At 40.8% G+C, this 27,831-nt stretch overlaps 2 protein-coding genes across 2 annotated transcripts in view; one reads left to right on the forward strand and one right to left on the reverse strand.

The window, feature by feature from the left end:
• Positions 1 to 7,158, forward strand: part of LOC135472729 (follistatin-related protein 5-like) — a 47,474-nt gene extending 40,316 nt beyond the window's left edge. Inside the window, exons 12-16 of the mRNA XM_064752382.1 lie at positions 793 to 978; positions 1,936 to 2,116; positions 2,462 to 2,662; positions 3,159 to 3,323; positions 3,650 to 7,158. Of these exons, the coding sequence (XP_064608452.1) occupies positions 793 to 978; positions 1,936 to 2,116; positions 2,462 to 2,662; positions 3,159 to 3,323; positions 3,650 to 3,855 (939 nt within the window). The 3' untranslated portion in view covers positions 3,856 to 7,158. The remainder of the gene's footprint in view (positions 1 to 792; positions 979 to 1,935; positions 2,117 to 2,461; positions 2,663 to 3,158; positions 3,324 to 3,649) is intronic.
• Positions 7,159 to 8,829: 1,671 nt separating this feature from the next.
• Positions 8,830 to 27,785, reverse strand: LOC135466837 (kelch-like protein 2). Its single transcript, XM_064744563.1, has 12 exons — positions 27,701 to 27,785; positions 26,728 to 26,894; positions 26,204 to 26,432; positions 25,460 to 25,635; positions 23,931 to 24,027; positions 23,154 to 23,420; positions 19,703 to 19,820; positions 18,993 to 19,190; positions 17,336 to 17,437; positions 13,222 to 13,350; positions 12,804 to 12,944; positions 8,830 to 12,299 (listed from the first exon to the last, which is right to left on the reverse strand). The coding sequence occupies exons 2-12, from the start codon at positions 26,847 to 26,849 to the stop codon at positions 12,124 to 12,126; spliced, it is 1,755 nt and encodes a 584-aa protein (XP_064600633.1). The 5' UTR covers positions 26,850 to 26,894; positions 27,701 to 27,785; the 3' UTR covers positions 8,830 to 12,123.
• Between the last annotated feature and the right edge of the window lie 46 nt (positions 27,786 to 27,831).

Here is a 27,831-nt window from a genome sequence, read left to right on the forward strand (position 1 = left end):
ATACTGGAACTAGATAAGTACTCAGTTATTGTATGGAGTACAAATTAACACTGAACCAGTGACCTAGGAATAAACAGCAGATAAATGCCTAGAATTCTAATATTTTTGGGAACTTTGCTTTGGTCTGGATACTGCAAAGGCAACCCTGTCCACACAAAATACTATAGCTTTGTCTCCCAAGTGGATTTGAAGGCTGTTACTGTTAAAAGCACACTGGTTGTCTAATGCAGTTTTGGCCCTGTGGTAATGCTTGAGGACCCCCATGACACCTTTTTACTTCATGTTCTCAGACTTTTAGGAGAAGTAGCTAGTGTAAAATTACTTTGCCTTGGCACCAAAAAGGGCAAGTGATAGTTTGACATTGTGATTAAAATAAGTGGCTTTTGCCAATAATGTGGAGGATTTCCTTTACTCACCAGTTTTTCTGTACAAACAAGCTAAAATGTGTCCAAAAATGACAGTTGCATATATGCATTTATATTGAAGTGAACCCAGAAGTTGAAAGTCCTTAATAAAGAGGTAATAAAGTCCTTCAAAGTTCTTAATGCCAAATAAATAAGCCACCAATATAGTATCCGTTAATTTCCACATGAAGGTTTGTACTGTATGCACTGTACGGTCTTTGAAAGTACAGGCTGGATTGTATAGGATGCTTGGCCCAAAATAAAAGTACATTGAAAAACATTTTCATTCAAGAGTAGGAACGATGATAACAGATCAGATGCAACATGGACAAAATCCTGTGAAGGCACAGCCCTTTGTACAAACTGAATGTCATTGTGAATGTTACAGCTGGTGGACACAGATAAGGAGCCTGTGCGTCTGCACTATGTGCCCCATCTGGACCAGGTGTGGGTACTCTGCTGGAATGGGGGACGGGACAGTGGCTCTAAAACCATGGTGGTCATCCGGGATGCCAGCAAGCCCCAGAGACATCAGATTGTACACACACAGCCTGTGGGCAACAGGTTTGATCTGGTATGTTTACACTCTCCACATAACCTGTCTTAACACTGTAATAATATTGCATAATTAATACTAGTCAGTACATGTTAGTATCTCACATTCTCTTCCTGCCTGTTCACAACCTTTCTGCCTATTTACAACCATTCTGTCTGTTCACAACCTTTCAGCCTGTGCACATCTTTGTCTGTTCACAATCTTTCTGTCTGTTCACAATCTTTCTGTCTGTTCACAACATTTCGGTCTGTTCACAATCTTTCTGTCTGTTCACAACATTTCGGTCTGTTCACAACCTTTCTGCCTTTTCACAACTTTTCTGTCTGTTCACAACCTTTCTGTCTGTTCACAACCTTTCTTCCTGTTCACAACTTTGTTTCTGTTCACAACCTTTCTTCCTGTTCAGAGGTTTTTTTCCTGTTAACAACCTTTCAGTCTGTTCACAAACTTTCTGCCTGTTCATAACTTTGCTTCTGCCTGTTCACAACCTTTCTTTTGTCTGTTCACAACCTTTCTGCCTATTTCGCCTTTCTGCAGCTGATTAGTCATTGAACCCATCAGTGTACCCCTTAATCCTCTTGTTTGCTTGTTAAATCAGCAAGACCTCACTGGTTTACTACTTGACCTAGGTGTTTTAGACTGGGTTTGAATATATGTATTTACCTCTTCATTTAGGCATTTGACACCCCAAGACTACCACACCTATGTACACCCTGCCTTTACATTCATGTGTTTACCTCTTCTTTTAGGCATTTTGCACCCTAAAGTTACCACACCCTATGTACATCTTGTCCTTTCATGCATGTGTTTTATTTAGGCATTTTACGCATCACGGGGAGTACATGTACTTTAAATCTTCGAACTCCTTTTATGCATGTGTTTACATGTACCTGGTGAGTTAGGCATTTTACATCCCAAGGGTACCACACGTATGAACACCTCAAGACATCACCTATTAATTATTTCTGTTTCCAGGTCCAGGACATGTTCCTACCACCAGCTAATGACTTACAGCATCATTTTGAATTTGGCTATGTGGTCCACACTGGACAGAGAGGCCTGTACAAACTAGAGCTGGAAGAGATGAAATATATCAAAGCCATTGACTTCAACAAACACAACTGTCACCCCAAAGCTGTTGTCTTCGTACCATTAGGTAAGCCACGGTTTATGCCTTGTTCAATTTTGCGAAGTAGGTTCTTCATCAGGAAATAAACAAAACACAAGTAAGTATAGTTATTAAAGTATCATTAGATATTGTTCTTGGACTACTATGAAAATGGCCACTGTCATTTAAATTCGCATCTTTAAATCCATGTTTATGTATGTATTGTTTTGCATAACACATTGAATTAGTATCAAATATGACAGAAAAAGATTATCATTATTAGGGCCAGAATATGTATTTGTGGAATTGCTTGAATGTGTGAGATCTGTGCTACCTTCTCACATGTTACACAGGTGTGTTTCATCATTAAACACTTCAGTTCTTCCCTTCCAGGTGGTATGATCGTAATCCAGTGCCAGGCGGAGACCATTGATTCCACCCATCACTTCCAGGTGGTTGTTGATTACCTGTCTGATATAGTGCTACACAATTCCAGCCTGAGAGGGGTGCCCCACGTCTCACCAGATTCCCGACACCTGGTCACCGTGGACAGTATAACAGGGGAGGTAGATGTGCAGTCCGTCACTGATGAGGGTAAAGTGTAACCATGTTTACTATGTTGTTCTAAGTGTGTGTAATACAAGTGACGAAGTAACAAAGTGCACAAGTGTATGGATTTTTTGATAAATTTGTTATTTTCTGGGATTAGAATTGTTAGTTGATCAGCTGATTTCAGCTAATATTAATGGAAAAAGGAAATTTCAAAGTATCTTATGCCTTAACCAAAATGACCAAAACTGTTCATTTTACTATTAACGGGATCAGCCAGAAGGAGCGATTTTTATGTAAAAGATGCTGTTCCTTGTATATTATAACCTGCTGATACACATAACTGTTAAAAGACGCAGTGTTAATATCTGATTCTGTCTGAATACTTCTGATATAAGTACATGTACATGTTTTTAGAATTGCAACCAAATGATTTTAAGTTTATTTATACAGTGTACTTATGTTGTCTCCGTCCATTGTAAACTTTGCATTTTTGTGTTTTGTGATTTACCTGTATTTTATGATGGTTCGTATCTCCCAGGTGTGCTGAAGAAAGAATACTCAGTGAGCACTGGTTCTCCCATCAGTGAGGTGGCCTTCCATCCATCTGACACCCACAAAGGTTATAACCTCTACCTGAGCTCCAGGACTAAGGGAGTAGTGTACTTCATGGACCTGGCCACAGGAAAGCTCATGAATGTGGAAGGTAACAGCAGACATACCATAAGAAATTGTCAATTAATAATCAAAGAGTTGACATATAATCTTTGAATGAAAAACATTATTCCATCTTTGCCGAAAATCCATCGTAAGAAGTTTTGGTTACAGATTATGTGACATAGCTGTACTGATACCAGCTAGATCTTGATGGGCACCCTGAAGCACATTGTGCTGTGTCACTAGACATTGGCTTGTGTGCCAGATATGTCATAATCTTTACATTGACGGGTTAGAGTTTGTGGCGTGAAAGTTTTGTTAGGGTATTGAAGCATTGGATGTTGATTCTATCATCTTGACTTCTTGCCTCTGCAGGTATTGAGGAGCGTGTGCAGGACTCATGGCTATGGGACGGTATGAACCACGCCCTCGTGGGCAGTGGTCTGTTTGGTGATTATTTGCTGACCACTACTGATTCCTCAGCCATCATCATCAACGGCAGGCTGCAGAAAGTCGAGTGTGAATTCCGTGATCTCAAAAACAGCCACGTGGTTGTCTGGGTACAACCTGAAACCTTATAAGACTTTGACACACCTTTTGTTAACGCCAGCCGCGCTGTTTTCTCATCAAAGCTTGGTATTTATCAGCTTTAAGATATCTCAAATAACTGATATTGAAACCATTGGTTGTATTGCCAAGTATGCATCTCAACAGCTGGCTACAGCCTGTGTACTGCAAATTCATAATGTTATGTAATACAAACATCACTGGCTTGAAGATTGACTAATTTTCTCATGATGGTCGGTACTGCCATAATACATATAGTTCACAAGGGAAAGTTCATGGTGGTGATACCAGTTGTCAATGTTCTATCATCTAAAACTTTTGAAGTACACTTACCTCTGTGTCAATCTGTTCATTTTAAGTTTTGTTCTGCTTTAGAAAGGGAGAAAAGTGGAAGCAAACACTGCTATGATAGCGAAGACCAACCAAGCTATAATGTCGTAATCGTTCACAAATCTGTAAATGAACTGCACAATATGTCAGTTTCAGAGAACACACAAAATGTATACTGTGTGTTGATAGTTGTTACCAGAATGTATGGGACATATAGGCCAGTTTTCTGGCCATTTAATATACACCAGCATTCCCTCATTTAGTAGTACCTGGCTAGCTTCATACTTATTGTTCAAGGTCTCCTGTAAAGGCATGTATTTCACTCCCGATTTCTATGCCCTAGTGTGTCATGTAACACATACAATATGCCAGTCTCTTCATTCTCTACCCCATGTATCATTTAATACATTCAGCCAAAGCTTATTTTCACATGCTTTGGCATTTTTGGCAATACTTGAGAGTCATGTATCCTGATTGCCTTGTATTTTTACTGTATATTTTGACCTATAGATTTGATCTGGTGTATTATGGATAATATAGTCTCATTTGCATAGTGTGTAGTGTGAAAAGATCCAAGGCATATCTTGCTGTCTGTGGTTAAAATGCCGTGAAAAAGCATTGACAAGTCATTGCAATTACAAATAGCATTCATGGTTATTGTTTTGGGTTTGTTTTTTTGTATTGTTATTTATTTTTAACTGATAGTATTCAGTTATTTAGTGTTAATTCTTGTTGGTTATTATTGCAACAGAAATACAAAAATTTCACGTTCTGAAAGTCTTTTTCCACCCATTTGACATGCCATTTTGCCCTGGCATTAGATGTTGTAAAAGTGTAGTTGTACATTTTTATTTGAAAAGAATCACTTGCTAATCATTAGATATTTTCTGCTGCTTAAGTGACATGTTAGACTTGCACTCCATCTCTGTATCTCTTCACTATTGGCTGTTTAATACAGCACATTGGGAATGAAACAGTGGATCATTGAAATCCTGTATGTACATGTACGATGTTTTATGTGAGATAGAAGTTATGTGACTGGGGATTCTGTTACTGGCTTCACCCAGGGCTGTCTGTGACTGGGAATTCCGTTACTGGCTTCACCCAGGGCTGACTGGGGATTCTGTTACTGGCTTCACCCAGGGCTGTCTGTGACTGGGAATTCCGTTACTGGCTTCACCCAGGGCTGTCTGTGACTGGGGATTCTGCTACTGGCTTCACCCAGTGCTGTTCGTGACTGGGAATTATGTTACTGGCTTCACCCAGGGCTGACTGGGGATTCTGTTACTGGCTTCACCCAGGGCTGTGTTTGACTGGGGTTTCTGTTACTGACTTCACCCACGGCTGTTTTTGACTGGAGATTCTGTACCTGGCTTCATCCAGGTCTGCTAAAATACAGCCTCAAAATGGATAGATGTTTGGTAGGAAGTGCGGCAGAGTAAACCAGACTAGACATTCTCTTAAGTTGAGAACCCTCCTCCAAAACCACCGTAGACTACTATGATTGTTACTACAAGCACAGTGGTAACTTACATGTAGATCTTCAACATGTCTACAATCAAACTAGTCTATGGTATCTTTGTGGAATAGGGATTTATAGATCCAAAAGAGTGCTGTGACCCTCTAAATCACAGGGCAGTGCAGATATTTTACTTACTATGTTCTGTAACTGATATTTTAATGTCTGTCCTTCAACTTGTTTGTGTCTTCGTGGTACCCGGAGTAGTTTTTATTTCTCTTGCTCACGATTAAATAATGTGGAACTGTTTTTGCCAAATTTGTATTTTTGACTATTTTCAACAAAGGAAAAAAAACTTTAAAAAAAAGAAAAAAAATCAAAGAGAAAGGTGGTTGATTTAAGGTAAAGACTGTTGTGTATATATGTAGGCATCAGTGTGTGTGCGCGCGAAGGCTGTTGCTAAGACAGTGGTGATGGCTTTGAATAACGTGAATTCAGTTGTGTACGCTCAAACAGTGACGATATTTTGATCTGTGCATTGATTGATATTCAGTACATGGAAATGTACATTGTGAAAGATATCATGCTTTGGTAGACAAAAAAGTACATGCCTATACGTTAATAGCGAACAAATTTGGAATCCTGTCAGTGTGCTGATAATTAAGAAATGGCATAATTAGAAGATTGCTTAAATGAGATGTAATCATTATTGTTAAAATAAATTAATCTGTTGATTGACTCTCTTTCGTAACCTCTGGTACATGTGCATTTTATGACTGAAGCTGTATATAGTTTGGAATCAAATCTGCTGTTGTTGTTGTGGGCTATATTTGTATGCCATGTATATTTGGCTCCAGATTTGCACTGTGGCCTGATAAAAAATACAGCTTTTAGCACTGTTTTGTGTCCTTCATAGTTGGTGTGATTGTAGCCACAAGAAACCATTTTTGTATTATTGTACTAGTGTCTGTTTCATTAGATTTGTTGTCGTTTATAATTTATTTGTAGAATCCTTCAATTTCTGGGAGCAAAAACCTGTTACATATACTTGAGTGTAAAGACTATGAATGTTGACTGCCATTACGGATAAGTTTGACATTAAATTTTGGTTATCTGGGAGTTTTCGGGTTATGGGATGGATTGTTAAGGTATCTAGATGGGCTGTTAAGCTGTGTGCATCCACTGTTCCAGTTTTCAAATGTTGCTTGGTGCACAGATTTTTTTCCAGAAATTGAGGGCAATCACTCTGCCGTGTCACCGCGTAACTGTGTGCCTTCTCCAGGGGACATAACCTATCCACCCTGGATGGTGTTTTTACTTGTGGTGACATCCCTTGTTATTTATCTCTCAGCATCTTGGTGCTGCTTTTTGTTTTTGAATTTTTGTGAATTTTTAAATTGTATAATTTATTTCCATCCAGCACAGCCTTTTGTGATTAAAACTGTTCATAATGCTATGGTAGGTGTTGATGTCAATTCTGCCATTTACACAGTGTGTAGTGCTTGTCAATAAAGTGGTCGAACACACAGCTTTGCCTTGCTGTAATTCTTGTGTGATGTGAAACAACCTTCAACAGCTATATTCACCTACATGTATGCAGAAATTGCCTTGTGTAACACAGGTGGACTGTACACCTGGAATGTATAACTACGACTTATACATAAATTAGCTTGTAATTTATTTACTTATTTGAGTTTTACACCGTACTTGAGAATATTTCACTTACACGACAGCCAGCAGTATGGAAGAAAATAAATTAACTTGTGTATGAGTGGACTTTTCACCTGATAACCTATACATGCACATAAACTGACCTGTATAATGCTAGTGGGAGGCCTCCATGGTCGAGGTGGTTAGCATGCCGGGGTGGCGCAATGACCCAGGAGCCTCTCTCACGTGAGAAGGTCTGCCAGAACCCTGCGAATAGTCGATGGTTTCCCCCAATGTTCTTCTTGGTTTCCTTCCACCATAATGCTGGCCGCCCTCGGATAAGGGAAATATTCTTGAGTACAGCATAAAACACCAATCAAATAAATAAATATAATACCAGTGGACTGAGATTCTAAACAAGGTCTGAAAGTGTTGATAAAAGACGTCTCTTATTGAGATGTGTCCCAAAGATCTGAACTTCCTTGTCTGAATCCAGCTCCAAGGAATCAGCCGCAGTTTTTACGTTGTGGGACTTGTTAGGAGCCTGAGGGCGTGAAATTCTTGTGAACTCCTATTCACTCCCATCATTTTGAAGAAAGTTGACTTCAAAAAGCAGAATTTTGCATTGTATAAACCAAGGTCTTCCATTCACCCATAAAATTGTCTCCCACCTCAAAATTAGCGTATGCTGGAGTAAGGCTTGGAGTCGGTTGGGCTCGGTGGTAAACGCTGTGCAGCACCACCAGCGAGGAACAAGAGGTGAAGGTTCAATCCCAGCCTTGATCTGGGAATTTATAGATTCTCCTCCCATTCTTCATGGTTCTTGGTGACAAATTAAGTGGTCAATAGAGTAGTGGATAGCCAGTCCTAGGCTCGTTGAAGACCAGTTGTCTTCCAGCACTATGGCATGTATGTCTTAGTCACCGTGGCCTGAGCCAGGGACTATTTTTCAGCGACTTGTCAAAATTTTGTTTCCTCGGTTGAGGAAACTGACCACCTCTGCATAACAGTAAAATTCCTTTGTATTGTATTAAACAACAATCAAATCAAATAAAGTGTAAAACTTTTTATGTAAATTACTGCATTTCACCTGAAGTTTGGGATGTAAAAATGCTCTTTCAAAACACTTTAAAATGATACTTTTCAAGCCAACACTTAAGTTTTTCTAATTTTGTCTTATCAACATAAATGTGCACTCGCAGCAGCTTTATCAAATAAGAGGTGAACTGTAAACTTTTAAGCCTGACTAAAACCTTTGGGTGATCAGATTTTAGCACAGAGAGGTAAGCAATATATCTCTTTTGTATTATGTGTATTCACACCCAATGTTTAAGTTTCTTGGCATAGTTTGCAATCCAAGGGAAACAACTCCTCATGAAAGCATATATGCTATAGACATAATCAGATATACAGCTTGGCCTAAGATTGTCTGTTTTACATAAACGTGCCTGTCAATCAGCACTGGATCTGGTTCTCTGTAATACCAATTGTATCAATCTTTGTTCATACCAGAAATCTTCACAACAAATACAAACAAAACACTGTGATATTAAAATTTGATTAGACATTTTTCTCACGCCCAGTGCTTGGCACTCAAGTCATTTATTTCAATAAGGAAACACATAAGTTAATAAATATTTGTTGAATGTATCAGTAACACAGCTCAAATACACTGATAAAAACAAAGATACAAGTCTGAGGTGATCAACTATAAGCAGTAACACAGGTTCAAACTATAACACATGGGCTTCTTTTACCTATCACTAAGCCACTAAAGACATTTTATATTAGACATCATCATGGCCATCAACCTACCTCCCTTACCCTATATATACAAGTACTATATATAACCTATACCCTCACTGCCTGGCTGGGTCCTTATTAAAATACACACACAGAAAGGTCCAGAAATACCCCAGTCTTCCCATACTTTGTACATTATGGTTTAGGTTTTGATTTATGCATATGCTTCTTCTATACCTACTACACTCTCAGTGGCCACACAACTGCTAGTGTATGAGAATGGTCCCGCATACAACATTACTCCATGAGCAAAATAAAATCTCAAAATGACCATCTGTGCACTTTGTAAGTACAAAACAGAGAGAATGCAGGAATTCTGAAGACTGTATTCACTCATGACAAAATGACCAGTCAACAGGGCAAACACTTGCACTGCTTAATACATCAAAACACTTGAAGCTGTCACACACACAGGTGAGACTAACATTGAATTCTGAGGCTACAAGCCTCGCACATGTGCACAACTTAACACCGTGGAGGAACAAGAATTTTAAATCACCAGAAACAGTTACAATCACCCCACAGCAGGTAATTAACTGGTCACAGTTGACAGCAAATACACTACACCTGACGTGACAGAGAAATGCTGGAGATGTAATAAACACATTGCATGAGACATTCTGAAAATTCATCTCTTCGTAAATAACGTGAAGTTTCACATTCTTGCCGAATCAGCAAATTACTAGTTTGTGTGTCATGATCATGTGATTGATTATCAATACATCATAGACACTGTCAGGTTTCAACCATAAAGACACTCCATAGCATGCCTAATTTCTACATTATAAAATTTATACCACCATGTGCAACTGGACACACACATCTGCAATTTAAAGACACATTATTCCCCATACACTGTACAATAAAATTTGATCAAAATATTCAACGCCCTATCAGAGAAAGGGGTAAAATACAATCATGTAGACTAAAAAGTTGTTTTGCCAGGAGAAAAGACAATGAACCTTACAGAATACTTCCCACCCATTTACTGCACGAAGCTTTCTCTTTTCATTATCACCACAACATGGATAAAATGCTGACAGGTGATCTAAAGCCATAACCATTCACTGCTCATTCTCAATGTGCTATATGGCACACGTACACATGTACCAAGCTACAATGTTTATCTTATTTCTTTACATGAAAGGCGTTTTAAGACACGACACACAAGTTAAACTGTAACCAGCCAAAATCCTACAAGCACTAACTCCCTAATACAAGTAGGTTATGTTTTATCAACATTTATTTCCACATATGTCTGTTATTCTGTCCATCAGCAACTTTAAGATACAAGTAATGCAGGGACTTGCATAAAATCTTCTGCATGATGCTATTACACTAAGGATATCCCAAACATTTTGATGGTGTCGCAGATCTCCACCAATGTGTAACGCATTATTCGTTGGCAAACATTACAGAAATGAAGAGTTCTCTCCCTTTGTCTATACACCCTATTTCTTCTAAAATTTGCAACACCTGGTCTGCTGACTTTAGCCAATATATATAATTCTGGCAGGAATATTGAGTTTCTTTTTTCTCATTTGGTTAGACCATCTAATGAACAACATACTCATATCTTTACTTTTCCAAACGACTGGTAAAGAAATGTAATATTCTACTTTCAACACTACTAATATCTGTCCCAAATTTTAGAGAAATTAGGGTAGTGGCATTTAAACACTCAGATGGGTTTCGAGGTTTGCACTCTCCGAGTTTTAAATGAAATTTTACATTCATACACTTAATTAACATTACAATGTTTACCAGCCATTTATACATTCAGCATTTTAACACTGCTACCAGGTTAGTTCATTCAAATCTTAGACCAATGTGTAAACAGCACTTCACTCATTCAACACAATATTATTTCAGTGAAAAATGAAATGTTCAGACATGAACTGATTTGCTTCAGTCAAAATAATACTTGTGTCTCAAGATTTTCATAAAAAAATGAAATAACAATCATTTAGCTAAAAAGAAACGTTTTTGTAACACTAATGTGTTATATGAATTTGCGCTGAGTATCTCAGGGATTGGAATTGTCAATTTTTGGTATGTACATGTATACAATATTAGTGACCTATCACTGACTGCTTTGCTAATGGGCTTAATCACATCATCAATATCAAAGCAATTATCACTTAACCTACAAGGTATGACAAGGTTAATCCGATGAAAGTAATACTATCCATCTCAATTAAAATGGATTAAAATTGTATAAAGATTAAAACCATCTCCATCCCATACGCAGTATGAAACGATGTGTGCAGTACAAGTACTTACCTTGAAACAGGTCAGACAAAAACTTCACCTGATCCAACATATGAGAGAATATCCTGCTTTCACCTGTTACCTCTACAGGTGAAATGCTCTAGTTTTTAGTTATTCCTCAGAACTTCAATAATCCTCTCTGAGATGTACAACCTTTTCAATTAGTATTTTTATCTTTTTATATACCTACCTTTTAGCTGTAAGACATCAACTTTCCCATATTGAGCACTTAACAGCCTTTATATGTACATGCTTTTCTGCATAAGGTCTGGATGTTTGCTAAAATGACCAAAGACTATAGCACTGAATTTGACAAATGTGAACCAGGTTTGCTGATTTCTGTTCATCACTTCAAAGCTTGCTACAGGTAATAACAATGTTCTTAATAGCTGATCACCTAATGAGAGCCAAGAACGAATACGTCGGGTGTTAACTGGTACAATATTCTATTAAATGCCATTTCCGAAACAAGCAAAAAAATAAACAAAATGACTGTGTGCATGCCACAAATACTGATGCTTCATCTGTTGACCTCTTCTACATTATCTGAATGATGCGGATGAATACCACCAATTCCTAATCGAATTGAGCTCTAAGCACGTTCTTAAGATCACAAAAGCAGTTGTAAACAAAGCACTATCACCAAAGTCACATATTTTACACATTTAACACATTTATATCACCCTCGTGCTGCACAGGTTCACACACTGACAATCTGAATAAATAGTACAGTTTTAGGCATTTGCCCAATAAATTATCACTGTCACTGTCAGAGCATGGGCTTGTCAATCACAGCTACGCCAGCATAGCTTCGCCCCGTCATCATGCTCGAAGGTAACATGTTCCATACATTACTTTTGGGGTCATAGCACTCGAATGAACCCAGGTTTGAAGAGCCATCATCTCCGCCTACCACATACAACAGGCCACCATTAGAGAGGACACCTGCAAAACAAGAGAAAAGCAATATCAGAGACAGAATGGAACACTGATTTCTTCATTTGTTTAATACTATACTCTAGCGCTTTTTACATACATGACTGCAGTCAGTAGTATGGGTGAAGGCAACTTGATTGCCCCTGAAAACCACTGACCTTTGGCATGTTACTGACAGACTTACATACTGAAGTACAGTCATGCACACACCATATTTCTGGTAGACAAGTGGTCATCAACGGCCTGCAGAAACAACCATATAGGCGTCACTGATGGCTTATTGCCACCAAGGCCACTGATGCAGTGAGATAAGAGAATTTACAAATTCCCTGTCCAATGTCAGTGTCCTGTCTGCACCTCATGTCCTAGCAACTGAGAGATCAATGAAACAGAAAGTTAAAGACCAATGTTAAAATGTATCTGAAGACACCCTGAGAAGCTCATGTGTTGTGCATTTTACTATACTTTATAATCTGCTTCAGCTATAATTTGTTTCAGACATCTGTAATTTACCTGCATTCCGTCTACACAGGTGCATCTCTGCCACCTGTGACCAACAGTTTGTTTCTGGGTTATAAAGCTCCACACTCTTCCTCACCAAGGGTCCATCATGCCCTCCCACTGCGTACAGCAACCCGTCAATCACCCCAACACCTGCACAGATAACCACAGCAAGACAGGATCAAGATAAGGACAGTAGAAAAACAGGTATACTCTTCTGTTTTTCTTCAAAGAAAAGCTGCCATGAAATCAAGTTTTCTGACTTTTAATGATTACACAAAGATTGGTCGATTTGTGAAATGGTAATACTCAGGCCTGTTAAATATTGAAGGACATCCTCGAGCTAGTCACCAACTAAGACGTATCAACATTTTACATGATGCCTTGAATTCTGTGGTTACCTTCGGGCCAGGTATGAACAAGATCTTACCTGCACCACTCCTCCGGCATGTCATCTCTGCCACAGGTGTCCACATGTCAGTCACAGGGTTATAACACTCCACAGAGCTGAGGCACTGACGTGAGGCACCATCATACCCCCCGACTGCATACAGCAGACCTTAACACATAGATACACATGTCAGTCACAGGGTTATAATACTCCACATAGCTGAGGCACTGACGTTAGGCACCATCATACCCCCCTACTGTGTACAGCAGACCTTAACACACAGATACACGTCAGTCACAGGGTTAAAATACTCCACATAGCTGAGGCACCGACATGAGGCACTATCATACCCCCCTACTGTGTACAGCAGACCTTAACACACAGATACACATGTCAGTCACAGGGTTATAATACTCCACATAGCTGAGGCACTGACGTTAGGCACCATCATACCCCCCTACTGTGTACAGCAGACCTTAACACACAGATACACATGTCAGTCACAGGGTTATAATACTCCACATAGCTGAGGCACTGACGTTAGGCACCATCATACCCCCCTACTGTGTACAGCAGACCTTAACACACAGATACACATGTCAGTCACAGGGTTAAAATACTCCACATAGCTGAGGCACCGACATGAGGCACTATCATACCCCCCTACTGTGTACAGCAGACCTTAACACACATATACACATACATGTCAGTCACAGGGTTATAATACTCCACAGAGCTGAGGCACTGACATGAGGCACCATCATACCCCCCGACTGCATACAGCAGACCTTAACACATAGATACACACGTCAGTCACAGAGTTATAATACTCCACATAGCTGAGGCACTGAAATTAGGCACCATCATACCCCCCTACTGTGTACAGCAGACCTTAACACACAGATACACATGTCAGTCACAGGGTCAAAATACTCCACAGAACTGAGGCACCGATGTGAGGCACCATCATACCCCCCTACTGTGTACAGCAGACCTTAACACATAGATACACATGTCAGTCACAGGGTTATAATACTCTACACAGGTGAGGCACTGACGTTAGGCACCATCATACCCCCCTACTACGTACAGCAGACCTTAACACATAGATACACATGTCAGTCACAGGGTTAAAATACTCCACATAGCTGAGGCACCGACTTGAGGCACCATCATACCCCCCTACTACGTACAGCAGACCTTAACACATAGATACACATGTCAGTCACAGGGTTAAAATACTCCACATAGCTGAGGCACCGACATGAGGCACTATCATACCCCCCTACTGTGTACAGCAGACTTTAACACATAGATACACATGTCAGTCACAGGGTTATAATACTCCACAGAGCTGAGGCACCGACGTTAGGCACCATCATAACCCCCCTACTACGTACAGCAGACCTTAACACATAGATACACATGTCAGTCACAGGGTTAAAATACTCCACATAGCTGAGGCACCGACATGAGGCACTATCATACCCCCCTACTGTGTACAGCAGACTTTAACACATAGATACACATGTCAGTCACAGGGTTATAATACTCCACAGAGCTGAGGCACCGACGTTAGGCACCATCATAACCCCCCTACTACGTACAGCAGACCTTAACACATAGATACACATGTCAGTCACAGGGTTAAAATACTCCACATAGCTGAGGCACCGACGTGAGGCACCATCATACCCCGCTACTGTGTACAGCAGACTTTAACACATAGATACACATGTCAGTCACAGGGTTATAATACTCCACAGAGCTGAGGCACTGACGTTAGGCACCATCATAACCCCCCTACTACGTACAGCAGACCTTAACACATAGATACACATATGTCAATCACAGGGTTAAAATACTCCACATAGCTGAGGCACCGACGTGAGGCACCATCATACCCCCCTACTGCATACAGCAGACCGTAACACACAGATACACATGTGAGGCACCGACATGAGGCACTATCATACCCCCCTACTGTGTACAGCAGACCTTAACACACAGATACACATGTCAGTCACTGGGTTACAATACTCCACATAGCTGAGGCACTGACGTTAGGCACCATCATACCCCCCGACTGCATACAGCAGACCTTAACACATAGATACACATGTCAGTCACAGGGTCAAAATACTCCACAGAACTGAGGCACCGATGTGAGGCACCATCATACCCCCCTACTGTGTACAGCAGACCTTAACACATAGATACACATGTCAGTCACAGGGTTATAATACTCCACAGAGCTGAGGCACTGACGTGAGGCACCATCATACCCCCCGACTGCATACAGCAGACCTTAACACATAGATACACATGTCAGTCACAGGGTTATAATACTCCACAGAGCTGAGGCACTGACATGAGGCACCATCATACCCCCCTACTGTGTACAGCAGACTTTAACACATAGATACACGTCAGTCACAGGGTTATAATACTCCACATAGCTGAGGCACTGACATGAGGCACCATCATACCCCCCTACTGTGTACAGCAGACCTTAACACACAGATACACATGTCAGTCACAGGGTTAAAATACTCCACATAGCTGAGGCACTGACATGAGGCACCATCATACCCCCCTACTGTGTACAGCAGACTTTAACACATAGATACACGTCAGTCACAGGGTTAAAATACTCCACATAGCTGAGGCACTGACATGAGGCACCATCATACCCCCCTACTGTGTACAGCAGACTTTAACACATAGATACACGTCAGTCACAGGGTTAAAATACTCCACATAGCTGAGGCACTGACGTGAGGCACCATCATACCCCCCTATTGTGTACAGCAGACCTTAACACATAGATACACGTCATTCACAGGGTTAAAATACTCCACATAGCTGAGGCACTGACGTGAGGCACCATCATACCCCCCTACTGTGTACAGCAGACCTTAACACATAGATACACATCATTCACAGGGTTATAATACTCCACAGAGCTGAGGCACTGACGTGAGGCACCATCATACCCCCCTACTGTGTACAGCAGACCTTAACACACAGATACACACGTCAGTCACAGGGTTAAAATACTCCACATAGCTGAGGCACTGACGTGAGGCACCATCATACCCCCCTACTGTGTACAGCAGACCTTAACACATAGATACACGTCATTCACAGGGTTAAAATACTCCACATAGCTGAGGCACTGACGTGAGGCACCATCATACCCCCCTACTGTGTACAGCAGACTTTAACACATAGATACACGTCAGTCACAGGGTTAAAATACTCCACAGAGCTGAGGCACCGACGTTAGGCACCATCATACCCCCCTACTGTGTACAGCAGACTTTAACACATAGATACACGTCATTCACAGGGTTATAATACTCCACATAGCTGAGGCACTGACGTGAGGCACCATCATACCCCCCTACTGTGTACAGCAGACTTTAACACATAGATACACATGTCAGTCACAGGGTTAAAATACTCCACATAGCTGAGGCACTGACGTGAGGCACCATCATACCCCCCTACTGTGTACAGCAGACTTTAACACATAGATACACATCATTCACAGGGTTAAAATACTCCACATAGCTGAGGCACTGACGTGAGGCACCATCATACCCCCCTACTGTGTACAGCAGACTTTAACACATAGATACACGTCAGTCACAGGGTTAAAATACTCCACAGAGCTGAGGCACCGACGTTAGGCACCATCATACCCCCCTACTGTGTACAGCAGACTTTAACACATAGATACACGTCATTCACAGGGTTATAATACTCCACATAGCTGAGGCACTGACGTGAGGCACCATCATAACCCCCCTACTACGTACAGCAGACCTTAACACACAGATACACATGTCAGTCACAGGGTTATAATACTCCACATAGCTGAGGCACTGACGTGAGGCACCATCATACCCCCCTACTGTGTACAGCAGATCTTAACACATAGATACACATAATAAACAGGTTTACTTAAGAGGTCTTCTCAAAACAAACAAATCTTGTGAGGTAATGATCTGCTATAATTATGGTACTAAAACAATAGTATGTCATATTTGTGATAGACCTTTATTTAATGTGATAGCAATCACATCACAAAATGGATTGTGTTTTCAACAAAATTAATCTACTGAGGTTATATGACTCTTGGCTTTACCTCCCACCACTCCAACACCAACACTGCTACGACGAGTGCTCATGGACGCTATCATCCGCCATTCTCCATTCTTGATGTCGAAATATTCTGCACTGTCCAGACCTGGGAAATAAGCACACAATTAAGCACATAAAAAGGCTAAATGAAGAATCGATGTCACAAGAGCTAACACTACTATCAGGCTTCTTGAAATACTCTGGCTGGATTCTTTTCCTTGGTATTTGACGCCAAACTTGATTACACTTTCATGCCAGCTAGCATAAAGCCTTGTCAATCTTAAGTGTATGTAACTACCATGGCAGCCACGACTGTAGGCATCACATTGCCAAGGCAGTTATGTGATTGTTAAGTTAAGAGGGCAACCTACAAGTGTTTCCAGTTATTTCATACAGCCCAATTCCGTCTTTATATGAAAGCTACATGTAGGCATAGTCAATGCAACTAACCTGTCCCCAAAATGCGTGATGCAGAAAGTATCTAGTGTTAAATCCGTAACATTTTTGTGACACACACAAGTTGATTTATTTATTTGATTGGAGGTTTACGCCGTACTCAAGAATATTTCACTTCAGCTAGTATTAAAGAGGGGGAAACTAGGCAGAGCTTGGGGGAAACTGTGACAATAAGAACAGTTGCTGTACTTCTAACCAGTTGTTTAGTGTTAGCTATTCTCTAGCAAAGTCTTAGATGAAGACATCTTACGAAATACACTTTTCATTCCGTTCCTATATATGTATGCTTGGGGAATTACATACTTAATTTTTCTGGAACGCAGCGACATGTCATTAGATGTGTGTACACATACTGCGTCTCCTTGTAGCAGGACTGTCTTCAGTGGTGGGTTCTCCTGACACTGAAGCATCATGTCCAAGACAGCAGCCATGACACCCTACCCAGTCACATTATACTTACACCATGCCAACCAGTCCTGTTTCCTTGCTCTAACCTCTCTGTGCTAAATGCCGAGTGAGGCTGCAGCAAGAACCATTTGTAAGTCTTTGGTATGACCTGACCCAGGTTGAACCCCAGGTCTATCAACTTCAAGGCTGACACTTTAACCTTTAGGCCACCGAAGCGGGCCATTTAGCAACAGAGATCTATTCTATACCCTATGCAGAGCAGCGTGTTAGGTCAGTAAATACATGTATGAGTAGTGTGTTAGGCTACTGACTAGGACTGCAGCAGGAAACCAATCTACATGTACTTCAACAAACACTTGACAAACCCCTTAACAGAAAGGGCAGACAATCCTTTAAAACACTGAATCTAATATCTGATTAGTCCCAGTACATGGAATTGGACGTTGAGAATAACTGGATACAAGATGATCATGGCTCTATTTAGAGACCCAGCCATTCGCTGAAGTTTTTAGCACAAATAAGAACTCCACGTACCTCTAGCAAGGTACTTATTACAAAATTGAGTGTCGTGATGTGAAGGGGAGTTGTTAAGACGAGTATCTGACCAGCTAGAGATATGTGGATTACTTATGCCATGTTTCTCGAAACTTGTGCAAATGGCTGGGTCTCTGACTGGAGGTCAAGGAGCCACAATTACGGCGATTCCAAATATATGTATTTCTCAACCTAATAGTGCATCTGGACTAATACCTGACCTGGTGTAACCAGAGTGAAGGATAAGCAAAGTGGTAACATACCTGATGATCCATCAAATCCTCCCACGGCATAGATCAGCCCATTTAGCACAGCCACACCCAGAGTGCTGCGCCTAGCTTCCATGCTGGGGCAGTTTGTCCAGCTGTCCTTGAGAGGGTCGTACATGTCCACTGTCCTCACCCTCAATGAGCCATTAAAGCCTCCCACAGCATACACCATACTGTTCACCATGGCTACACCTGTCAAACATAAAGCACATACATGTCACCATGACAACACATAAAACACATACGTCAACATGGCCACATGTCACACATAAGGCATGTATATGTTACCATAGTCACTCCTGTCACACATAAAGTACCTATATGTTACCATGGCCACACAAAAAGCACTCATATGTTACCACATGGCCATTCCTTTCAAACATAAAGCACCAAAATGTTACCACGGCCATTCCTGTCACATAAAGCACATACATGTACATGTTACCATGGCCACACATGTCACACATCTAAAACACCTATACGTTACCATGGCCACACATGCCACACATAAAGCACAAACATGTAGGCAGGAGATAAGGATAAGGAGCAAGTTGACACAGAAGATCAAAACTCACCATTAGCTATTTTTGATTATGACTATGACTTGATAAATATACATGCTGTATACCAAAGAAAACACGTTCTATGTTACTCACAGTCGTAATATGACATTCTAAAACACACTATGAACCGTCTCTACTTACCACAGCGACACCTTCGTGATGGCATTTCTGCCAGCTGATACCACTTCTCCTCCTTGAAGTCGTAGCACTCAACACTACGTATAGCCTTCGGAGCCTGACCTCCTATCACCAGCATCACCTGAGACGTCAGAGCAGATGGTTATACATTCATGTAATGATAAACAACTTCATCTCTTTAGTTCTGATAACTTGAGCCAATACAGGATATACATTTGTCACTTGCTATTATCCATTATATATATTCATTCATTTGTGTTTACTGCAGTACTCAAGAATATTATACAGTGTAGCCTGGCTATGAGACACCTCGATATAGCTCGCAATTGGATATAATGTGACCCAAATCTTGTTCCCTAAAAATCTGTGGTGTACTTTCATATGAGAATAGCTAAAACTGCGAAAGGATAAAGATTTTTCACCGACAAATATGCGTAATTAATGCAGCATCATTTCCTACCGTTAGTGTGTGACCCATGTGTCATTTGATATTTTAGGCTTAATCTTCTGAATATTACGTGAGTACAACCAAAAAAAATGGATTTTCTATGAATAATGGGGGAGGTTGTAGCTGGTTACATTTTCTTTGTGAGCGATTTTGATTCCAAACGTACATGTGGTGCAGTTGTTGTTGCAGCATTACTTCCTTGTGAGTGTGGCTTCGTCAGCAATGCTGAACACATGCTGCTCACTGTGACAGGCATACCACATAATGGGACTAATGTTTGCACACTTTCAGTAAATGCTGATAACTTTATTCAGATTAATGAATAGCTATAAAGAGAGGTGTGAAACTGCAGGGAGTGAGATTTGGCTTACGGCATGCTGACATGTCAGAGTTGAGATGAACTCACTCAAACGTTTCCTTCATTTAATACACTGATTTAGCATGGTATATATTAAAACACTGAACATTATTTTTTTGTGCGTGTGTGTTCAGTATCTGTAACACGGTCAGGTGATCGAGTTGACAGTTGCCTGCAGTAGGCCATTTTGAATCCGAGGCATCTACCAGACATGATTGTGGTGAACCAAGAAAATAGCTGAAATTTACTATCATAGCCCAAAAAAGCCGGGGTCCAGGGGCCGCCTAGGCCCCGGAAGCTAGAAAAATCTGCGGAAAACAGGTAAATTAATCGAAACTGAACAAAGAAAAAGCGGAATTCCTCTAAAAAGCGGAAAAAAATCATGTCTGATCTAAGTTCCAGGCGTTACTTCTGATATGAGCAGACATGGGCGAAATGGATACAAAATGCGTTGTAGCTTTTTTTTTAATTTGAAAATGAAGTGGATGGAACTACTTTACTTGAATTCAGCTTGTGGAAATGCTTAACATGCACTGAGTTCTGCAGGTCAGTCCGTGCCTGTGATTACACGATACGAGGTTAGCTTTGTGGGATATGACTTCTGGAATGCTTGAATCCTTAGGAACCAAAAATCTCATGAGTTTATATTAAACTAACAATAATAAAGCATTTGCCAAAACACATTTTGCATTGATAAAACTTATAACACACACAGGAACCTGTCTGCAAAGCAGCATGCTATAGCCAGGATACACTGTATTATATTTATATACTATCCAAAAAAAGAAACGCATAACCCGGTTTTTTGCAGAGGTGATGCAGTCTTTTCAATTATGCATAACTAAATAAGAATTGCTATTCTGCAAATATTTTTTTACACAGATTAAGGAAGGGTCCATATCTAGACAACAAGGCCATCAACTTGAGGTAAGACACTCACAATGAGTCTCCCACTTGAGTGGAATGTCAGTATCTGTTGTGACCACCACGGGCACAAATAACAGTTTTGACACGCCTTGTCATGGACTGGATGAGACGCTGGACAGAGGCCTGGGGAATGTTCTGCCACTCCTCCTGCAAACATGCAACTTGCTCTTGAAGCGATTGGGGTTGAGGCTGACGTTGGCGTAGACGTCGATCAAGTTCATCCCACAGATGCTCCATTGGGTTAAGATCCGGGGAACGGGACGGCCAGGGTAGCACATTTACATAGTTTTCGGTGAGGAAGTCCCTTGTGACACGTGCCGTGTGCAGTCTGGCGTTGTCCTGCTGGAACAACTCCCGCTGAACGTCAATGACAGGTAAGCGGTGTGGCTGCAGGATGGTGTCTCGGTAGCGTACGGCCGTAAGATTTCCCTGAACGTGGACAAGATTTGTACGACCAGTATACGATATTGCTGCCCACATCATCACACTCCCTCCACCAAATCTGTCCACTTGGCGTACGCAGTTAGGGGCATAACGTTCGTGAGCATGTCTGTAAACCCGGTTTCTACCATTACGTCTCTGCAATAGGAATCTGGACTCATCACTGAAGCAAATGCGTTGCCAGTTGCGTAGATTCCTTGCAGTCACGTTGTTACACCATCGGAGGCGATTGGCGCGATGGTGAGGACGCAGCACGATCCCAACATAGGGCCTCCTGGCTCTCAGTCCATGTTCCCCCAGCCTGTTCCGCACTGTCTGACCTGATATCCTCCTCAGTCCCGGTATGCTGGCTGCTGTGCTTTCAGCTGTAGCACAACGGTCACGCAAATGGAGGACCCTTATGTAGCGTTCTTGGGCTACTGTAGTGACACGTGGTCGACCTGAACGCCGACGGTCATTTGTTGTCCCAGTATTGTTGTAGCGGGCAGCAAGCCGTGAAATCATGCTCTGGCTGAAGTGTAGACGCCTAGAAATGGACGACTGGGACTCTCCAGCTTGAAGTCTTCCAATGGCAATATTTCTTGTGACAGTGTCAAGACGTGGCATGTTGAATCAGCTTGAAAACACCACTTGAAAGACGCCGATTTCCGGCCCGAAGTTGCGGTTTTATAGTCACACACCGCATGCTTTCCGTGCGTAAGTTCGGCGTGTAAGACTGCACGTGATGCAGTGTGGTGCTGTATTTTTTACTTCTTCCACAAACGGCCCCCAAACTCAACATGTACTCATGTAAGAAATGTTTTGAGGAATAAAATGTGTGCTAACTGTGACTATTAACAATATTAAAACACATTTTGCTCATGAAATGAAGACAAAATGTATTTATTTCATTTTAAAATAAAACAAAACACCTATGCGTTTCTTTTTTTGGATAGTATATCACAGCACTCACATGCCCTAGGCTATGTTTACTTTCAAATGTGATCTTTTATACTTAACTCATTACTGAAGTTAGATTTGATCTTCAATGCTAATTTTCTTTTCTTTTCATGAAGGTGAAAGACAACAATTAGTATTACAATAGGAAGCCTAACAGATGGTCAAAATTTCAGCACAGCGAACTGTTTAGAAGTTAGGACCAAGTTTCACTTATGTCTAAGACTGCTTCATGGTCTGGGGATCACAGAAAGTAACATTTTGACAAAGAAAAAAGGTACCTTTCCTTCATATAGGACAGGGTAGGGATAGCTATGTACAAGAATGTATGATGAATTACAAACCTTTGGAAGGCCTATTGGTGTCCTCGGGTTTGTCCTAGGCGTCTTGTACACCATCTTCTGTTCAGGTTTGAGCAGGTGGTACTTCATGGCCTCTATCAGGTAGTCCTTACAGTTACTGTTTTCTTTGATCAGGGGCTCTGCCTCTACTCTCTGTACTAAATACTCCTGCGGCATCAGAGGTAAGCGCACATGCTCCACCAGCTGGGCAACATTCTCCCCCCTATTGGGCAGGTCGTGTTGTAACCAGGTAATCACAGCCTCAAACACCTGAACAAATGTAATTAGCTTGTCATTCTGGAAATACATTAAGCTGTTCATGGCCAAGCTGACGAGGATAAACAAAACTTTACATATACATGGTAAAAAAATTTTATCAGTCACAAAATTCACAAAAGAGCAATTTTTTTTATATCTTTTCATATTTTTATTAAGGGGTATATAATCATATACACATAAATCTTAACAGTTCTAAACAGAAGAAAACGTATACTGAAGAAAAAGTATCACATTATTTAAACAGCACTTCTCACAAATTATGGGATGTTGACAACATGCTCAGAAATAAACAGGAATTATCTTGTAATGTTTTCTCTTTGTGACAAAATCTTTGTGAATCCAAATACCAGGCATCCCAGGAGTACTTTTCTTCAAATGCCAAGTCATACTCAAATTTAATATAACTATCATTCTGACAGAAAATGAAGACATAAAACTAAACACTAAGTTTAAATCTTGATACACAGTTGAAAAATTTTGTCAACGTCAGATATCACCCACCTGCTCCTCTGAGGTTACGGTCAACCTATCACTGGAGATGAGTTTACACACATGAAGGGCAGGCAAGGAGAGAAACTCATCATAATGTACCACCTCACTGTAACAAGACACATGTTCATGATGCCTCATATAAACCACTGTCTTAAAATAACCAGGTACCTGATGAGCGAATTTATAAGATGAAGATGAAGCCAAACCAGCAGAAAATGTATACAAATCCACAACATAGAATTTTTGTGAAAATTTATGTTATAACAGATATTTAAATAAATATAAGTTCTACAAACAGGCAGCAAAATTTGGCCTGTCGGCGAAACCCAGAAATCGGTTACGTCTTTTCCGCCTCGCCTAACAGATCATTCGGTTACGCCACGTATGTTTATCAACCCGATCGGTTACGCTAATTGTTTACGTGGTTTATGTTTCAGGCATCATTATGGATCATTAATAAAAGTATTCAGCTTAATGTTATGTTTGTTTTTCTTTTCTATATCTAGCAGCTCATACCGTAAGGTTGGTGAACAAAAGAAAGAGAAATTTTACACTCACACGGTGTTTCAACGTTGTGTGTTGCCTGGTTGGTACTTGACTCCTGTGGCACATTTTTACGTGAAATTCCGTTATACAGGCTTATATGTTTGCAATATGCCCAGTCGAACATTAAGTACTTCCAGTAAGTGTCATTACGGTATTGGGGAGCGAGTTTGGTATCCCTGATTACTGATAATTAACGCAGTTTCCAACGCACGTGGTGTGAGTCTTACCACAGTGATATATATATATATATATATACTCGCTACAGGGCCGGGAGAGACCTTGACGTCACAGGCCAATGCGTCACAGGCCTGTGCTCTAAATCAGAACAAAGCCGGTGAGGTCCCGTGAGGATCCATCAATCTGTACGGTAGACTCGACTAATTTGGGCTCGAGTAGCAGTTAAACTACATGTACATGAAAAGGTAACCTTGTTTTATTTACTTGCGTGATCGTGAAAAGATAAGTCAAAATAAATAATTTGAGTATTATCTCAAAGCCTGTAAAGCATATATGAATGATTACATTTCCATGTGACCAGCACAGGCAGCTGGCTGTGGCTGAAATCGATGTTTCTATTTTTAGACGCGTTGCCATACTGGCCGCGTTGTGATTATGAAAGCTGTTCAGTCCAGTTTATCTGTAGTTACCTAATGCACACTGACTCTAAGGGCGTTCTCGTTGGACAGTTGGCCTAACCGATTTTCCGGTTAACCAAATTGAACCGCACGTAACCGTTGCGCGACCGACGGTTTCGTTCGCGCCAAATTTCGCTGCCTGTACAAATATATCAATAGACATAATAAACTTACTCTTTGCTTCAAGACAAATAAGGAAGCCAGTCGCAAATACTACTAGTTAATCTGTTTAAAGTTTTATGGTGGCCAGCAATTCACTCTAACCGAAACAGATTCCACAAAACACTAAGACATTTGCCCCTGTTTAATCAGGCCACATGACAGCAAGTGGGAAGGTTCAACAACTGCAGTAAACACCTGAAATGTTGTTCTGTATAGGTCTGGGAGTAAGAGAGCAGCTCTGTACAGGCATGAAGGTCAGCAAAGGCCCGGATACCAAGGCAATTAGACGGGTGCAGCTGAGACTGTAGGAAATCACAGCAGGCATCACGCACTTCTGTAAGCTGTAACAAGTTGGCCGCTGGGAGTAGCATCTGCATCGACAAAGGTAGGCACATTTAGAGGTATCACATGATTACAAAGAAAAGATTTAGAAGTGAAACATATACAGCTTAAAACCATTTGAACACTTGATCAGTACTGGATATTAAAACCAATAGACTACATGTACACACTGTACAAGTAAAACACTTTTTGTTTAAATATTGACAACTATAGTAGACATCTTAGTACTGTTTTCATACCTGTGCATTTTCCTCTGTGACCTGTTTTTCATCTCAGTACCATATACCTGTATATTATCCGCTGATCCCTTATTTCATTACAGTACCCCATACCTGTACCTTATCCTCTGTAACCCATTTTTCGTCCCAGCGCCCCACACCTCCACACTATCCTCTGTGATCCATTATTCCCCATACCTATATATTATCCTTGCTGGCTTGTTTTTTATCCTTGTACATTATTCTGCATGAACAATTTTTCATCCCAGTACCCCATACCTGTATATTATCCTTCTTGACCTATACATGTATTTCATAGCAGTACCATATACCTGTATACTATTCTTCATGATCCATATTTCATCCCAGTACCCCTTACCTGTACATTATCCTCTGTGACACGTATTTCTGATGTGTAAACGAAGTCTATCAGCTGTACTAGAGCATTAGACTCTATCTCCTGGAGGGTGATTCGGTCAGCTTTAGCCTCCGTCATCTCCCCAGTGAACATGGCGTAGAAATACTGACTACAGGCAGAGAGCACAGCCCTGTGGGCGGGGATCTCGGTATCGTCCACCACAAGGGTCACGTCACACAGCAGGTTGTGCCTGACAAGATACACCATTTACAACATCAATTATCACCATTATCAGTATAAATTCAGGTTGATGAGAACTAGAATAAAATGATTCAAGGTGTAACATGAGCAGATAAATAGACCATTGTAAAACTGTACCATGTGCATTAAAAACAAGCTTTTGTTTTCTTTTCTCTATCCATTACTTATCTTTACCCAGTTTCAAGAATTCTAAACATTATCATTTACATTTCAGGTCAGTAATTTGAAAATCATTATTTATTCCCTGCAACATTCGTTATCTAATAAATGCTGGCAGCACTTACTTCCTCATCATATTCAGCGTTTCAAAAGCCTTACAGCTGTGCTGTGGATGTTTGTAAGCTGGACGCTCTCGGCCTCCCAACATTTTAGGCCTTGCTTCCATGGCAATGGATTGTAGGACCATCAGCCTTTAATGCTGCTATCCACTGCAGGACTAGCGACTCCTCAACTGGCAAAAAAATATTCAAAATGAAGAATGATATTCTTCTCGCCAGCTAACTGTCACTGATAGCTGTACACGGTATTTAAAAAACTCTCATTAGAATCTTTCGCACTGCCAGAGCTTTTCTTTTTAAGTGTAATACAACACAACCCACCCATAACCCTCATCCACCCAACAACTGCACTCATAGGTACAGGGAATAATTATCATAGACAGTAGTGAATGACAGCATCGCTTTCATCAGAGATGAAAAAAGTACCGTACCTCTCTTCTTCCAACTGACAAAAGCATATATGCATTTTAAATGCTGACCAAGCCAGGGGGTGACCACATTATACAATAACCTGTCAGCAATCATAAACTGAGAAAAGCTTTATCTCAAAATTACAAAGATTACAAAAAGGTAGAGCTCCATATCACTAGACTGCCATCCCTATGAACATCTCCCAAACTGTCAGATCTATGAAAGAGTAAAAAAAATCACACACATTAAAATAACAGCTGTTTGCTTGCATGCAAATCTTCATTCTTCGCTACTTACTGGATCAGTCTGGATCCACATTATTTTTTTTTGGACAGATTAAATAAAGTTTTGTGAAACAATATGTCAATGCCATAAACATGGTGATAACAACACATATCTAGAGTGAAAGAGAAGCTTGTTCTGTTGTAGTTGTTGCATGAAGCAAATATCCCAATGACTTGTCCGCTGTCATTCTCGCCCTGAGTGTACCTCTTACATCGCTGGTCGTACAATGTTGTAAGGAACATTCAGCAACACTTACCAGATAAATAGACAAAAACATACTTACTTCAAGTTTTACATGGATGTGTTTTACAATCATTTTCATTTTCTTGTCGCCCCCAAAACAACCCAAAGCTAACTTCCGATCTAACGCCGCATGCGCAAAGGTCAGGGGTCACGGTTTCGCGTGCCGGCGAT

The sequence above is a fragment of the Liolophura sinensis genome, chromosome 1 (genome assembly GCF_032854445.1).
Source record: "Liolophura sinensis isolate JHLJ2023 chromosome 1, CUHK_Ljap_v2, whole genome shotgun sequence".
NCBI lineage: Eukaryota > Metazoa > Mollusca > Polyplacophora > Chitonida > Chitonidae > Liolophura > Liolophura sinensis.

Excerpts from the sequence above, each read along its gene's own strand:
- LOC135466837 (XM_064744563.1), bottom strand. The coding sequence starts at position 26,849 with ATGGTCCTACAATCCATTGCCATGGAAGCAAGGCCTAAAATGTTGGGA. Across the intron at positions 23,421-23,930 it reads CCGTAACCTCAGAGGAGCAG|GTGTTTGAGGCTGTGATTAC; the intron begins GTGGGTGATATC and ends ACATTTGTTCAG. Across the intron at positions 12,300-12,803 it reads CCTGTGTAGACGGAATGCAG|GTGTCCTCTCTAATGGTGGC; the intron begins GTAAATTACAGA and ends CTTGTTTTGCAG.